We start from the raw sequence: 16,554 nt of genomic DNA, 5'->3' as shown, positions 1-16,554 counted from the left end.
AATGGATGGACTTTTTCTTGTGAAATATATTACGGTCATCTTTTTCATCAGCCGTGTTACAGACACCGTCGGCTAGGCTTCGTATTGTAACGGTTCATGTTGTAAAGTCAGTAGTTGATAATGTGTTCATAATTCCGATTATGTGGAGAGTCAGTGAATGCACCAGCGAGAACGTGTTGAGTGGCTGTATGAGAGAACGCTGGGGGAGAGAGTTGGATTGTTACGGCAAGTGATGTGTTGCTCTCTGCTGTAAACGGCGTGGTCACGGCCGACAGTGATCGGGTTATTAAAAGTTATTATTTGAACGCTCTCGTCGTCCTTTAACGTCCGTACGGACGCTACAGTATTTGCGGATGTTACCGGTAGCCTACGTCTGTGTAAATAGCTCTTGTTATAGCGTGGACACCTGCGGCTTATAATCAAGTGCGGCTTATATATGTACAAATACATTTATTTACTTATTTTTAGCCGCTGCGGCTTATATCCAGGTGCGCTCAATAGTACGGAATTTACGGTACTCAGAGTGAACTACGGAGACTTTGTGTGTTTAGCCAGTACAGTCGTCATGAGGAGAGAAATGAGCTCTAGAGACACAAACAGTTTTTGTAGCAGGCTGTAAACATGTTTATTTCTGCTATCGGCTTCTTTTTTCAACCCCAGAGTTTCCTTAGTGACACCCGGAGGCGGCTGTAGGAAACTACAACAACATTTTATTAGCGTTATACTTAAGAAGCAACAAGTTTTCACCGTCCGTCACTTCAACTTCAATGTTCAAACACAGAGAAGCCAATCAGCTTCCAGCGCGTCTGCAACAGCCAATCAGCTTCCAGCGCGTCTGCAACAGCCAATCAGCTTCCAGTTCAGAACAGTAGCCCCATCAGAGCTGGCCTGTCTGCAGATTGTTTTTCTTTGATTAGTCCTGGTTCTGGTTCAGCAGTAGAAGACAACCTCAGGAATCTGCCCCCCCTGCACCCCGGTCCCGTTGGTACTGTCGGAGGAACACTGGAACTGGAAGGTCACTTTCCCACACTGCACCTCAGTCATCCCCTCCTGACCAAAGTAACTCAGCTCGTTCCCGTCCAGGACGGCGCTGACCGTGTAGAAGGTGTCCTGCTCCACCTGCACTGGATGTTCGAACCACACAGGGAAGGTGCTGCTGGACCCGTCTGACAGGAACTTTGTGAGATTCTGGGCGAGGACTGTTCCCTGCCTCTTCAGCTCGATCGTCACGCTGTACTCAGCCTTCCCACCACTCGACCCGTACAGCCCCAGTCCGGCCAAAAAGATCCGTCGGTCCACTGCAAACTGGATGCTGTCACAGCGGCCCCTGTAGCGCCACTGGTTGCTGCGGTAGGCAGAGGACTGGAAGCGGTGACACCTCTGCGGCAACAGGCCGGTCCGCTTCCCCAGAGGGAACTCCAGTCTTGGTTTGTTGGAGGCAGTGAACCACAGGAAGACATCACGAGTCTCTTCCAGCGTCAGGACGTCTGATTGTGCCGCCCCATCTGCAAACTCCTGCAGTGTCATGGAGGGGATCCGGACCAGGTACAGAGCCTTACCCAGAACCACTCGCTGGTTCCTTGGGGTCACCGCCAGACCCTGACGCCGACACTCAGCAGCTGCCCAGCTAAGCATGGCCTGAAAGATGCCGACTTCTCGGATGTTGAGCGAGTCTCTCTGCAGGATGATCTCTAACGTGGGCCGGTCGATCTCACAGAAACCTTCTGACCGCAGAGCAAGGTTGGCCTGGGCGTCGATCACCTCCCAGCAGCGCTGCGTCAACTCAGGCTCCTCAAAAAGCCGGCTCTGAGACAGCAGCACGCAGGCGTTCCTCGCCTCCAGACTCGTCTCTAAAAATGACACGCAGGCCTGCGCCAGAGCAGGAACGATGTACTTCTTAGCAGCGTAGAGCGTGGCGAGCACTGTGTCTGCATCCAGCTGGATCTCATCACTGTACATGTACCTGAAACAGAAGGTCAGACTCAGCACCTGGATGTGAGACAAGAGGAGTCCCTGTGAAGTTCTTACTCACTTTAACAGGATGAGGAAAGCCGCTGGCTCCACATCAGGGATATGGATCTCAGATTGACCCTCGGCCAAATCCCCATAAAACATGGCTCCAAAGACCGAGCTGCCCACCGCCAGGACATACTGTAACACAGACACAGCAACTTATCAAGGTCAAGAGGTCTAAGCCAATCAGATGTCAGGAACGGGTCACATTTATAAACTTTGTGTAAGCACAAATCAGGAGATCAAAATGGCACACGTCACACGCTATGCTAACTTTGGTGTGTAAAAACAAACGTGACGGGGAAATGTTTGAAACAAACTTTGTGGGTTTTGGACACCTGTGGTCTGGATTCTTGGCTCTGTTTTATTAATGTGATTCCAGATTTACAGCGTACCTTATGAGCAGGGACTCTCTGGGTTTCTCCTGGAGGTCCCACAATGAAATGAACATCGGCCATGTGCTCGTTGTTGAACATCAGAGCGTTCCTGCAGGAAAACAACAACAGAGACATGGCTATAAACATAACCCAATATAAACTTATCATTTATCACTGAGCTGCTGTCCAATCAGAGCAGAGCACCACTGAGCTACTGTCCAATCAGAGCACCATTGAGCTACTGTCCAATCAGAGCAGAGCATAACTGAACTGCCGTCCAATCAGAGCGGAGCAACACTGAGCTGCTGTCCAATCAGAGCGGAGCATCACTGAGCTGCTGTCCAATCAGAGCAGAGCACCACTGAGCTCCTGTCCAATCAGAGCGGAGCATCACTGAGCTGCTGTCCAATCAGAGCAGAGCATCACTGAGCTGCTGTCCAATCAGAGCACCATTGAGCTACTGTCCAATCAGAGCGGAGCACCACTGAGCTACTGTCCGATCAGAGCAGAGCATCACTGAGCTACTGTCCAATCAGAGCAGAGCATCACTGAGCTACTGTCCAATCAGAGCAGAGCACCATTGAGCTGCTGTCCAATCACTGACCTCTCCCTGAGCGTGGGTTGTGTTTCCTGTCTGCTCTCCTTCTCCTCTCCGTCTGCGATGACATTAGCTTGAAATTCATCTCTGTTGGAGTCGTCATGGTAACCAGCCAGCAGCTCTGATTGGCTCGTCTGTATTAAAGTCTTCTTCACCTCCACCTCGTTACCTTGAGGGAGGTTGGTGGGGAAGAGTTCGGCAGCCATCTCCTGGTCACAGAGCAGGCGAGGTCACGACCTCACAGCAGGATGACTTCCTTTCAGAGAAGAATGAGATTATTATTAGTGAGTCCTTTTAGTTCGATGAAGCCATAAAACTCATATATAATATATATAATATATAAGTTAGGGGAACGATATTGTATCAAAAGTTCAGTGAATGGCCACATACAGTGATTCCTAACCTGTGGGCCGCCAAATCACTCTGTAGTATTTATGTAGATATATTTACAGTATGAGGTCTGTAGTATTTATGTAGATATATTTACAGTATGAGGTCTGTAGTATTTATGTAGATATATTTACAGTATGAGGTCTGTAGTATTTATGTAGATATATTTACAGTATGAGGTCTGTAGTATTTATGCAGATATATTTACAGTATGAGGTCTGTAGTATTTATGTATATATATTTACAGTATGAGGTCTGTAGTATTTATGCAGATATATTTACAGTATGAGGTCTGTAGTATTTATGTATATATATTTACAGTATGAGGTCTGTAGTATTTATGTAGATATATTTACAGTATGAGGTCTGTAGTATTTATGCAGATATATTTACAGTATGAGGTCTGTAGTATTTATGTAGATATATTTACAGTATGAGGTCTGTAGTATTTATGCAGATATATTTACAGTATGAGGTCTGTAGTATTTATGTAGATATATTTACAGTATGAGGTCTGTAGTATTTATGCAGATATATTTACAGTATGAGGTCTGTAGTATTTATGTAGATATATTTACAGTATGAGGTCTGTAGTATTTATGTAGATATATTTACAGTATGAGGTCTGTAGTATTTATGTAGATATATTTACAGTATGAGGTCTGTAGTATTTATGCAGATATATTTACAGTATGAGGTCTGTAGTATTTATGTAGATATATTTACAGTATGAGGTCTGTAGTATTTATGCAGATATATTTACAGTATGAGGTCTGTAGTATTTATGCAGATATATTTACAGTATGAGGTCTGTAGTATTTATGCAGATATATTTACAGTATGAGGTCTGTAGTATTTATGTATATATATTTACAGTATGAGGTATGTAGTATTTATGCAGATATATTTACAGTATGAGGTCTGTAGTATTTATGCAGATATATTTACAGTATGAGGTCTGTAGTATTTATGCAGATATATTTACAGTATGAGGTCTGTAGTATTTATGTAGATATATTTACAGTATGAGGTCTGTAGTATTTATGTAGATATATTTACAGTATGAGGTCTGTAGTATTTATGTAGATATATTTACAGTATATTTATGCAGATATATCTACAGTATGAGGTCTAGTATTTATGTAGATATATTTACAGTATATTTATGCAGATATATCTACAGTATGAGGTCTAGTATTTATGTAGATATATTTACAGTATATTTATGCAGATATATTTACAGTATGAGGTCTGTAGTATTTATTAGACATATTTACAGTATATTTATGCAGATATATTTACAGTAGCGTTGCAGGGGGATTAACAGGGACCACATAAATCCAGTGCAGCCCCTCGTCTGGTCTACAGGTGATCTACCTGAGCTTGTGTGGGTCAATAAAGATCATTTAAACGGTTGATAAATGAAACCCGGTGTTTACAGCTCGGTCGGAGGCTCAGCTCGTTACCGTCGTTGTTTCCATGGTCACGCAGCGCGCGCATGTAAACGGATCGAACCGAGACCGTGAGAGGTGATTAACGGAGAAAAGGTGTTTATATGTGTGTGTTTACCTGTCAAACTCCCCGTGGTCGTGTTCCCTGCCGTTTACGGTAAATACAGCTCGATACCAGCCTCTGTTTATCTGTCCAGGCGCCATTTTAAGTGCTGCTGCGTCTTCATCCGCCTTTAACAAACGGCTCCACCAGAGGGCGACAAAGCGCGGGAAAACCGCAGATCACTTTAAATACGAGACACAGAACCCTGATTAATTCAACTACACACACACGCACACACGCACACACACATACACACACACACATACACACACAAAGTTTAACTAAGTGAGTTTACTAAAATAGTAATAGTAATAATGGTAAATAGTAATTCACCCCATCCTCCTCTCCTCTCCTCTCCTCTCCTCTCCACCTCCCTCCTCTCCCCCTCCTCCTCTCCCCTCCTCTCCCCTCCTCCCCTCCTCCCCTCCTCCTCTCCTCTCCTCCTCTCCTCTCCCCTCCTCGCCACCTCCTCCTCTCTCTTCTTCTCCACTCCTCTCCTCTCCTCTCCTCTCCCCTCCTGGCCACCTCTTCCTCTCCCCTCCTCCCTTCCTCTCCCCTCCTCCTCTCCTCTCCTCTCCCCTCCTCTTCCACCTCCTCCTCTCCCTTCCTCTCCCCTCCTCCTCTCCTCTCCTCTCCCCTCCTCCTCTCCTCTCCTCTCCCCTCCTCTTCCACCTCCTCCTCTCCCTTCCTCTCCCCTCCTCCTCTCCTATCCTCTCCCCTCCTCTTCCACCTCCTCCTCTCCTCTCCTCTCCCCTCCTCCCTTCCTCTCCCCTCCCCTCCTCTCCCTTCCTCTCCCCTCCTCCTCTCCCCTCCTCCCCTCCTCTCCTCTCCTCTCCCCTCCTCCTCTCCTCTCTCCTCCTGCTCAGACCCCTGCCTGTACATTCCTCGGTTTGCTCACATGTTGGAGTTTGGGGTGAAGACTCACGAGGTTTCCATGACGGCTCTTCGGCTCCTTCAGAGGATGAAGAGGGACTGGATGCACACAGGACGTCGACCCTCCGGACTCTGTGGAGCAGGTACAACATGTCTGCTGTTACCAAGGCAACAACAAGCATCAACAGTGACATATTTATCCTCTCTCCTCCTCCTCCTCCTCCTCAGCTCTCCTGGTAGCTGCTCGGATGCACAAGTTCCGTCGCACGGTGAAGGACGTGATCAGTGTGGTCAAAGTGTGTCAGACCACGCTGAGGAAGAGGTCAGAGTAGATCCCAACAGAACATCACAACAACAGCAGATCACACCAGATTCAAGATGATCTAAACAGAGAAGATCACTATGTCAGTGGATCTCAGTAGATCTTCTTAGATCACAGTGTCCTCTCTCTCTCCCTGCAGATTAACAGAGTTTGAAGAAACGCCCACCAGTCAGCTGACCATCGATGAGTTCATGAGGGTTGACCTGGAACAGGAATGTGACCCACCTTCCTTCATCGCAGCACAACACAAAGCCAAGATGCAGCAGGTAGAGCATGTTGTCTCTGATTGGCTGCAGCATGTAGATCCCTTTGTCTCTGATTGGCTGTAGCATGTAGATCCCTTTGTCTCTGATTGGCTGTAGCATGTAGATCCCTTTGTCTCTGATTGGCTGTAGCACGTAGATCCCTTTGTCTCTGATTGGCTGTAGCACGTAGATCCCTTTGTCTTTGATTAGTTGCAGCATGTAGATCCCTTTGTCTCTGATTGGCTGCAGCATGTAGATCCCTCTGTCTCTGATTGGCTGCAGCATGTCGATCATGTTGTCTTTGATTGGCTGCAGCATGTAGATCCCTTTGTCTCTGATTGGCTGTAGCATGTAGATCCCTTTGTCTCTGATTGGCTGCAGCATGTAGATCCCTTTGTCTCTGATTGGCTGCAGCATGTAGATCCCTTTGTCTCTGACTGGCTACAGCATGTAGATCATGTTGTCTTTGATTGGCTGCAGCATGTAGATCCCTTTGTCTCTGATTGGCTGCAGCATGTAGATCCCTTTGTCTCTGATTGGCTGTAGCATGTAGATCCCTTTGTCTTTGATTAGCTGCAGCATGTAGATCATGTTGTCTCTGATTGGCTGTAGCATGTAGATCCCTTTGTCTTTGATTAGCTGCAGCATGTAGATCATGTTGTCTCTGATTGGCTGTAGCATGTAGATCATGTTGCCTCTGATTGGCTACAGCAAGTAGATCATGTTGCCTCTGATTGGCTACAGCATGTAGATCATGTTGCCTCTGATTGGCTACAGCATGTAGATCATGTTGTCTCTGATTGGCTGTAGCATGTAGATCATGTTGCCTCTGATTGGCTGCAGCATGTAGATCATGTTGCCTCTGATTGGCTGCAGCATGTAGATCATGTTGCCTCTGATTGGCTACAGCATGTAGATCATGTTGCCTCTGATTGGCTGCAACTGCATTGGCTAGTACAGTAGTTGCAGTAAACAAACCATGTCTACTGTCCTGTTCTTCTGTAGCTTGAACAGGAGCTGGCAAGAAAGCTGGACGACGTTGAAGGTCAGTTCAAACTCTACTCTTCACTTTTATGGGTCCTACACTTCATTTAGGACACTTTGGATGGTTCCAAATTAACCATTTAGGGAACCAACAGAGGGTTTGAAAATAACCTTTATGAACTCTTCAGGAGGCCTTCGAGGGGTACAAGAGGCCTTCCTCCAAACTGTCTGGTAAACACTCGGGATAAAAAAATGTATTGTACATGACGAGTTAAAGAACTTAAACTAGATAAGACATGATGAAGGACCCTGGGGGATAGATGACACTGTAAGGGTTCTGAGGGTTTAGGACACTGTAAGGGTTCTGAGGGTTTAGGACACTGTAAGGGTTCTGAGGTTTCAGGACACTGTAAAGGTTCTGAGGGTTTAGGACACTGTAAGGGTTCTGAGGGTTTAGGACACTGTAAGGGTTCTGAGGGTTTAGGACACTGTAAGGGTTCTGAGGTTTCAGGACACTGTAAAGGTTCTGAGGGTTTAGGACACTGTAAGGGTTCTGAGGGTTTAGAACACTGTAAGGGTTCTGAGGGTTGAGGACACAAATGGTTCTGAGGGTTTAGGACACTGTAAGGGTTCTGAGGGTTTAGGACACAAAGGGTTCTGAGGGTTTAGGACACTGTAAGGGTTATGAGGGTTTTAGGAGACTGTAAGGGTTCTGAGGGTTTAGGACACAAAGAGTTCTGAGGGTTTAAGGACACTGTAAGGGTTATGAGGGTTTAGGGCACTGTAAGGGTTATGAGGGTTTTAGGACACAAAGGGTTCTGAGGGTTTAGGACACAAAGGGTTCTGAGGGTTTAAGGACACTGTAAGGGTTATGAGGGTTTAGGGCACTGTAAGGGTTATGAGGGTTTTAGGACACAAAGGGTTCTGAGGGTTTAAGGACATTGTAAGGGTTCTGAGGGTTTAGGACACAAATGGTTCTGAGGGTTTTAGGAGACTGTAAGGGTTCTGAGGGTTTAGGACACTGTAAGGGTTCTGAGGGTTTAGGACACAAATGGTTCTGAGGGTTTTAGGACACTGTAAGGGTTCTGAGGGTTTAGGACACTGTAAGGGTTATGAGGGTTAAGGACACTGTAAGGGTTCTGAGGGTTTAGGACACTGTAAGGGTTCTGACGGTTTAGGACACTGTAAGGGTTCTGAGGGTTTAGGACACTGTAAGGGTTCTGAGGGTTTAGGACACTAAGGGTTCTGAGGGTTTCAGGACACTGTAAGGGTTCTGAGGGTTTCAGGACACTGTAAGGGTTCTGAGGGTTTAAGGACACTGTAAGGGTTCTGAGGGTTTAAGGACACTGTAAGGGTTCTGAGGGTTTAGGACACTGTAAGGGTTCTGAGGGTTTAGGACACTGTAAGGGTTCTGAGGGTTTAGGACACTGTAAGGGTTATGAGGGTTTAAGGACACTGTAAAAGACAGTTAGGATTTCCTTCAGCGATGGACTCAAAACAACCGTCTGTTTTTTCAGGAGAGATCAGCTGCTACAAAGACGAGATTGAGACGGAGCTGGAGAAGAGTCGACCCAAACTGAGAGGAATCTACGCCGCCTACGCCAAAGAAATCGGTCAGTGCTGATCCTGGTTCAGCTGAGTCTAAACAACTGGACTGTTTTAATGAAATTCTTTTTGAATTTCAGATCCAGACGACTCAGATGTTTTGTCCACAATCTCTGAGCCCGAGGATCCTGGGGTGGAGGAGGACGAGCTCCAAGCTGCTGCCCAACACCTGACTCAGGACTTCCTGTGTCAGGTAATGCAGGAAGAGGAGGGGCCGGGGAACAAGACCGACGTTTGCCAACAGGAGTCAAGACCAGACATGGAGGGCGCTGAACCTCAGCGTCAGGCTGCCCCTCTGGCCGCCATCCTGGGAAAGCTGCCGACTGCTGCCAGCCTGGGCCTCCAACAGACCTTTGAGTCGGAGCCAGATGGCAAACCTGACGGTATGACCTGACCTCTGTGACATCATCATTGCATCACACAGGCGGTTAACAGGCTGGTGGTGTTTTTACAGACGAGGAGTCAGAGAGCGGAGAGCTGGACCTGGATGGTATTGATGATCTGGAGATTGAGAAGGTCAGTAAATATATCAATCAGCACTATTTTGAACCGTCCTGTCCTGCCGTCCAAACGCAGAAATCAATATTTGATCAAAAAATAATTTTAGACCTTTTAACTGTTTACTGACCATCGTCTAAACTAACAGGAGCTAAAGGAAGCTAAGTGAAGCTAAAGGTTTCTCATCCTGTGTAGGAGCAGCTTCATCTCTTTTCTCTCCTCACGTTTAACGTCTTCTTCTACCATTTCTACCTTGAAGTATATCCTGAACGAGACGGAGGTCCAGGTGAAGACAGAACTGTGGATGAAACAGAACGCAGAATACCTGAAGGAGCAGAAAGGTGAGGAAGACTCATCATCTTCACCTTCACCTCCGTGTGTTTTCAGAACACTGAATCAGTTTTACTTTCATGGGTTTCAGAGAAGGAGGAGCGGATAAAGAAGGAGAAGGAACAGGGCACCTACAAAGAGAAGGTGAGTGTGAGTAACGGGGTCTCCCAGCCTGGTCTGCAGGGGCAAACCTGGGCTCAGTCCCAGCAATGATTCACTGACCATGTAAACACAGCATTCGATTTAGCTGAATTTGGATTTAAATAAAGTTTTGATTGAATGGTGTCTGTTTGCAGCCCAAGAAGTCCAAAAAGAAGAAAGAGCAGACGGAAGCTACGACGGCGGGCGAGGCGATCGAGAGGATGTTGGAGAAGAAGAAGATCTCCAGTAAGATCAACTATGACGTCCTCAGAGACCTCAACAGCAGGGGGACAGGAAGTGGGGGGGGCAGCAGTCCTAGCAGACCCCCCAGCGAAGCCCTCGATACACGTAAACGACTCAACCGCCGTCGCCGCAGGAAGGCCAGCGATGCTAACAGAGATCTTGCTGCTAACGCTAGCATCATGGGGAAGAGGTACTATTATCTACAAATCTATTTCTACGCTCTCATCTGTGTATAATCTATAAACATTACGGATACATTGTCTCGATTCTATTTCAGGGTCCGCCTCCTTATTTCCTCCACACCAAAGAAGAAGAAAACGCCCGTCCAGGTCAGCGAACAGGTGAGCTCTGATGCAGGATTAGCGGTTAGCGTTTTGAGAGGTGGTTACAGATGGGTTTGTGAGGTAAGCCCCGCCTCCTTTGTTCAGGAACACAGAGGGACTAACGCTCCCGCTCTTTACACTCACCATGTCACAGGAAGAACAACCGGTTACCATGTCACAGGAAGAACAACCGGTTACCATGACAACAGACTCAACAGCTGAAGCTGATCCGGACCCTGAACCAGCAACAAGCTCCATCACAGCGACCCCCGTCGCTTTGAGGGAGGAGGGGGAAGAGGAGGAGGAGGAGGAGGTGGTGGAGGAGGAGGAGTGTGTATCCGCTCTGCAGCTCGTTGGAGGTCAGACATGTTGGCTGGTCGTGTGATTTCTTTGTTTACGTGGGTGGTTTGGTTTTTGTTGGTTGTTGATTTTATTGTTTGGTTTGTTTGTTGGTTAATTTGTTGGTCTGATTGGTTGATTGGTTGTTTGGTTGATTGGTTGATTGGTTGACTGGTTGATTGGTTGATTGGTTGTTTGGTTGATTGGTTGATTGGTTGTTTGGTTGATTGGTTGACTGGTTGATTGGTTGATTGGTTGTTTGGTTGATTGGTTGTTTGGTTGATTGGTTGATTGGTTGTTTGGTTGATTGGTTGTTTGGTTGATTGGTTGATTGGTTGTTTGGTTGATTGGTTGACTGGTTGACTGGTTGATTGGTTGTTTGGTTGATTGGTTGACTGGTTGATTGGTTGATTGGTTGTTTGGTTGATTGGTTGTTTGGTTGATTGGTTGATTGGTTGTTTGGTTGATTGGTTGACTGGTTGACTGGTTGATTGGTTGTTTGGTTGACTGGTTGATTGGTTGTTTGGTTGATTGGTTGACTGGTTGATTGGTTGACTGGTTGATTGGTTGTTTGGTTGATTGGTTGACTGGTTGATTGGTTGTTTGGTTGATTGGTTGATTGGGGGAGTTTGAAGTGGTTTTTGTTACAGGTTGATTTGGTTGGTTAGAAAGTTGGCTCATTGTTTTTTTGTTTTGTTTTAGTTATTTGTTGATTGATTGATCTGATGATTGGTAGATGTATTGATTGATAAATGGATTGACTCGTTGTTGTTGCAGATTACGGCTGTGAGGAGGAGGAAGTCTTCTAACCGTGACGACCAGCTGATGAACTCTCCGTCCGTCAATGAGGCAGCTCCGCTGAGTCTGATCAATAACCAATATCAGTGATCGATCAGCTTCACTTTGTTTGGTTTCACTTTAATGAAGTGACGTCTGCTTTCAGATCATTCCCTTCCAACCGTTTTTTAACTTCTTAAAGTGATCGCTGATATTTCTGGATTTGATCACACTGAGCTTCTTGTGTTATTTATATTGTAAAGTACAAACGTTGTAGATTTTAATTGTTTATTTTTCTATCATCTTTCTATCATCTTATCGTGTTTGATTGTAGGAGTTAAATTTCACATTCCTGTAAAATGTATAGAAACGTTCAGAACAGAAGACGAGGAACTTGAACCAAGTGTTCATGTTTTTATTAACGTTGTGTTTTTTAGGGTCAAATGTACAATAATGTCAACTTATAACAAAAGAGAAAACAATAACTAAAAGTAAACGTGTTTCTTCATCAACCTGTCGTCCAGCTTTTTGTGTCTTTCGTTCTGGTCAAAAGTTCTCACTAATCTTTTATAACAGTAGACGAGCTTTATGCTAAGCTAAGCTAACTTGTGCCTGTCTCAGGAGAGATTAATGAGGATTAGACTGATCCTGATTGAGAGAAACCAAAGTACTTTTAAAATCAGACCCGAGGCTCCAGGACTCCCCCTTGAGGGACTCCACAGGTTGAGTTCGTGCTCAGTCAGCCTGTCAGCCGAGCTGCTGGGTTCAGCGCTCTCCAGTTTCTCAGCCTGTCAGTCAGAGTCCAGGGTTTTAAAGGTCCATGTCAGTAACCAAACGTCTGTTTGATGGCCTGGAAGTAGAACCGGATCCAGCCCTCTCTGGTGGAGTCCTCCTCCCCTGCAGGAACTCCTCGACACTCCATCCTCAGCTCAGTCTCGTCTCCCTTGTCCTCCAGCTCTAGAATGATGGTGGCGTAGTGCTCTGATGAACAGACAACAACAAACAACACTCAGAATTCGGAGTGTCACTGAACACAACACAGACTAAAAACAGAGCCTGCATTTCAACTCATAACTGAAGGAAGCTGTACCACTGGGCCACGTCCTGAAACGCCACCTCATGTCGATCCTCTTGTCTGGTACCTGCAAGGATGAGTAGAAGTCTGGTTACCATGGTGATGTGACAGCGCATCAGATAGATAGATAGATAGATAGATAGATAGATAGATAGATAGATAGATAGATAGATAGATAGATAGATGGAAGCGGGCAGTGGAACTGCTTCAGATAGAAGTGATTGTACCCGAGCTAAAAAGCCTCTGCATGTTTCTAATAAGCTCCAGCAGCAGAAAGCTGCTCAAACTAGGATCAATGTTGGAGATGAAACATGGAGAGAGGTTAGAACGCAGAAAGCTTTACAGACCCATGCAGAGCTGGCTAAACACTGAAGCTACAGTGTCCACCACATGCAGAGCTGGCTAAACACTGAAGCTACAGTGTCCACCACATGCAGAGCTGGCTAAACACTGAAGCTACAGTGTCCACCACATGCAGAGCTGGCTAAACACTGAAGCTACAGTGTCTCTATATGCAGAGCTGGCTAAACACTGAAGCTACAGTGTCCACCACATGCAGAGCTGGCTAAACACTGAAGCTACAGTGTCTCTATATGCAGAGCTGGCTAAACACTGAAGCTACAGTGTCTCTATATGCAGAGCTGGCTAAAGACTGAAGCTACAGTGTCCACCACATGCAGAGCTGGCTAAACACTGAAGCTACAGTGTCTCTATATGCAGAGCTGGCTAAACACTGAAGCTACAGTGTCCACCACATGCAGAGCTGGCTAAACACTGAAGCTACAGTGTCCACCACATGCAGAGCTGGCTAAACACTGAAGCTACAGTGTCCACCACATGCAGAGCTGGCTAAACACTGAAGCTACAGTGTCCACCACATGCAGCGCTCTGTTGGATTAGAAGCTGTGACCTCACCAGCTTTGTGAACTCTCCGCTGACGCTCCCATCTAACAGCTGGAACCTGCCACCACGACGCCCGTCCACTGTCGCTGCTGACCGCGTAAACACCTGAACAAACTGTACAGGAACAGTCAGGTAGATTATCAAAGGTGTTTTGGCCGGTCTGAGTTTGTTGGTGTGTTTTGGTATTGATCAGTCTGTTATGTATTATCTGGTTTGGGCAGTTGATGACTGGACTCGTTCTGGAGTTTTGTTTGGTTGAAGGCTTTTAGCATATCTGCCTGGACTGTGTCCTGGGCAGTTCTGGTTTTGGACATTCCTGGTTTTCCAATGTTTCATCATGGTTCATTACCAAATTTAGACTCTAGCTGTAAATGGTCTGTCCTACTTTGTACCCAGTCTGGTTTCCATTCCTGGTCCTGGTTTTATCCTATTTTGTGTGGTTATTTCCTGCTCATAATTCTGTCCATCCTGGTTTTCATCAGTCTGTTCTGGATTTGTCCTGGTTCAATCTATGTGGGTCCTGGTTTCGCCCTGGTTTTATCCTGGTCTGTTCAGGTAATCTACTAGTTCTAGTTCTGGCTCCTTCTATAGTTTTGTTTTGGTTTTGTCCTGGTCTATTCTGGTTTCCTCCTGGTTTAATTTCTGTCTGTCCTGATTTAGTCCTGGCTCTGTTCTGGTCTTGTCCTGGTCTTTTCTGGTTTTGTCCTGGCTCTGTTCTGGTCTTGTCCTGGTCTTTTCTGGTTTTGTCCTGGGTCTATCCTGGTCTTGTCCTGTTCTAGTTTTGTCCTGGTTTCTCCTGGTCTTGTCCTGTTCTGTTCTGGTTTTCTCCTGGTCTGTCCTGGTCTTGTCCTGGTTTCGTCCTGTTCTGGTTATGTCCTGGTTCTGTCCTGGTCTGTCCTGGTTTTGTAATGGTTTTTTCCTGTTCTGGTTTTGTCCTGGTTTTGTCCTGGTCTGTCCTGGTTTTGTAATGGTTTTTTCCTGTTCTGGTTTTGTTCTGGTTTTGTCCTTTTCTGTCCTGGTTTTGTCCTGGTCTGTCCTGGTCTTGTCCTGGTCTGTCCTGGTTTCGTCTGGTTTATTACCTCCTGGTTGATGAAAGTCTTGTAGAGCTCGTCGGCAGATGTTTGGAAGGTTTCGTCAAGGTTGAAGTTGCAGGTTGAGATCCGAACACCTGTGGGACAGGGGGTGGGGCTAGACGAGCACCTGGGGGCGGGACTTATCTGCAGAACAAAACAAACTTTATTGTACCTCCGGGAGGAAATCCTTGCACAGATGAACATGTGACACATGAACTACCTGAGTTTTACTGGTCAGGATTTGGTTCTTTTTCTGTGGAGGAGGGGGCTTCAACCCGTCGGAGGCAGTGGGCAGGATCATCCCCTGACTGAACTCTGCAAGGTCAGAGGTCACTCGAGTTACTTCATGGATCATTGATTGGTTAATCCTGATACACGCTGGGTAAAAGACCTGATTTAATCTGGTGGATGTACTCTCCCAGAGCCCTCTGGACCTCCTTAACCCCCTTCTTCTTCATGAGGTCGAGGAGCGGCGTGTTGGGCTGGTCCTTGCACAGAGACACGGAGATCTGACCAATGACGTCAGTCACCGATCAATATTTAAACAAAGTCAAATTACAAGTCAATGAATCGATCAGATCAAGGACATGATCGACTCACGTCCAAGTCATCCAGGTCATTCTCGTCTGACAGGTTGGCAACGTCCACGGTTCCTCTGTACTTCACCCCGCCGCTCGACGTGCCTGCACGGAGGAAACAGGAAAAGGTCAGCAACGAAGACGAGTTACACCTGTGTGATGTCAGAGGTCAGCAGGTAGACTCATGTTGTTTGATGACATCATCACTGACCCAGCCAGTTAGCTCTCAGCTGCCACTCGTAGAAGAAGATGAGTTTTCCTTTGCGGTTGTTGATCGAAGCTTCTCCGTCCAGTTTGGAGACGTCGGTGAGCTGACACACGCCCTCAGCGCCCTCCACCCGCACCGCCAACAACAGCTGACGGAGGCGCTCCGACGACCAGCCACTGACATCACGCTCTGTCCTGATGAGGTCACACACACAAAGAAGACACATCAGAAACTATCCAAACTACAGCTGTAGTCCCGCCCACCTGTGACATCACACCCTGTCTGAGGCGGCGTGTTAAAAATATCTGAACATGTGCTGAACCAGCTGGAAGGTCATATATCACACACACACACACACACACACACACACACACACACACACACACAGAGACCAGTGCCAGTTGTTGACGTTGGTGCCGTCCGCTCTCTGCTCGACGATCCATCGAGGATCTCCTTCTCCCCATTTAGCCATCTGAGCACAAATACTATTACTACTAATTATCCAATTAAACTTTTATTAAAACTTTTATTAAAACTTTTATCAAAACTATTATTAAAACGATTCTGTCTCTACGAGTTGTCTCATACTTCTGTCTCTCCTCAGCAGTATCTGGAGAGTCTCCTGTAGTCCCCCTGCTGTCCCTGCTGACCCTCGGTCCTGTCAGACTCATGAAACCTGAAACCTCAGCACGCAGTCACTGAACCACTTCCTCTGAAGACTTTCAGAGTAAAACATTTACCAATTTAAACATGAACACCATGACTCTCCAGGATTTATCTGGGCCCCATGAACAGATCTTACATTAGGCCCCTCCCCCCACAGACTCAGACAAACAGAGTAAACCACATCAGGGGTGTGACCATTCAAACATGATTATAAAAGAACACACAGGGTCCATATCGTCACTCAGCTGGTTGCTGCAGGTTGGACTGTAGAATAAAAAATCCCCACTCTGTTATTCTAACCAGCTATCAGCTAGCTCCTCCCTCTTTACCTGCCACGCTATCTAAAATAAACCCCTGGTCACACCTGGACATGAAATACGATAACACAATAAATATAAAGGTATCCTCTCATCCTCCATCTTTTATATTACCTGTGGTG

The 16,554-nt window shown here is 46.4% G+C and overlaps 3 protein-coding genes across 5 annotated transcripts in view; 1 reads left to right on the top strand and 2 right to left on the bottom strand.

Annotated features, from left to right (window-relative positions):
• Window positions 1-12,124, top strand: part of LOC306827202 (transcription factor IIIB 90 kDa subunit-like) — a gene marked incomplete at its 5' end in the record, with an annotated part of 24,039 nt that extends 11,915 nt beyond the window's left edge. The window contains 13 exons of the mRNA XM_079348872.1: window positions 5,799-5,948; window positions 6,034-6,127; window positions 6,267-6,393; window positions 7,378-7,417; window positions 8,874-8,969; window positions 9,042-9,344; window positions 9,416-9,477; window positions 9,719-9,800; window positions 9,881-9,933; window positions 10,086-10,363; window positions 10,451-10,514; window positions 10,651-10,855; window positions 11,613-12,124. Coding sequence (XP_079204998.1) covers window positions 5,799-5,948; window positions 6,034-6,127; window positions 6,267-6,393; window positions 7,378-7,417; window positions 8,874-8,969; window positions 9,042-9,344; window positions 9,416-9,477; window positions 9,719-9,800; window positions 9,881-9,933; window positions 10,086-10,363; window positions 10,451-10,514; window positions 10,651-10,855; window positions 11,613-11,644 — 1,586 coding nt within the window. The 3' untranslated portion in view covers window positions 11,645-12,124. The remainder of the gene's footprint in view (window positions 1-5,798; window positions 5,949-6,033; window positions 6,128-6,266; window positions 6,394-7,377; window positions 7,418-8,873; window positions 8,970-9,041; window positions 9,345-9,415; window positions 9,478-9,718; window positions 9,801-9,880; window positions 9,934-10,085; window positions 10,364-10,450; window positions 10,515-10,650; window positions 10,856-11,612) is intronic.
• LOC306827222 (BTB/POZ domain-containing protein 6-B-like) lies at window positions 611-5,139 on the bottom strand. Its single transcript, XM_079348895.1, has 5 exons — window positions 4,948-5,139; window positions 2,995-3,244; window positions 2,409-2,499; window positions 2,033-2,151; window positions 611-1,963 (listed from the first exon to the last, which is right to left on the bottom strand). Exons 2-5 carry the CDS (start codon window positions 3,192-3,194, stop codon window positions 931-933), a joined length of 1,443 nt encoding a protein of 480 aa, XP_079205021.1. The 5' UTR covers window positions 3,195-3,244; window positions 4,948-5,139; the 3' UTR covers window positions 611-930.
• Window positions 12,007-16,554, bottom strand: LOC306827239 (activator of 90 kDa heat shock protein ATPase homolog 1-like). 3 transcript variants are annotated; one of them, XM_079348913.1, is made up of 10 exons: window positions 16,480-16,554; window positions 15,842-15,921; window positions 15,453-15,643; window positions 15,264-15,346; window positions 15,055-15,172; window positions 14,884-14,978; window positions 14,670-14,807; window positions 13,603-13,704; window positions 12,703-12,754; window positions 12,007-12,593 (listed from the first exon to the last, which is right to left on the bottom strand). In XM_079348913.1, exons 1-10 carry the CDS (start codon window positions 16,525-16,527, stop codon window positions 12,436-12,438), a joined length of 1,065 nt encoding a protein of 354 aa, XP_079205039.1. In that variant the 5' UTR covers window positions 16,528-16,554; the 3' UTR covers window positions 12,007-12,435. The 3 variants fall into 3 exon arrangements, with proteins under 3 accessions (XP_079205039.1, XP_079205041.1, XP_079205040.1); XM_079348915.1 differs by lacking the exon at window positions 16,480-16,554 and adding an exon at window positions 16,038-16,235; XM_079348914.1 differs by lacking the exon at window positions 16,480-16,554 and having other exon boundaries at window positions 15,842-16,235.

This window comes from Symphodus melops (assembly GCF_947650265.1).
Source record: "Symphodus melops genome assembly, chromosome: 1".
NCBI classification, from domain to species: domain Eukaryota; kingdom Metazoa; phylum Chordata; class Actinopteri; order Labriformes; family Labridae; genus Symphodus; species Symphodus melops.
Note: the sequence above shows the minus strand (reverse complement) of the source record. Positions and strands in the feature narration are given on the sequence as shown.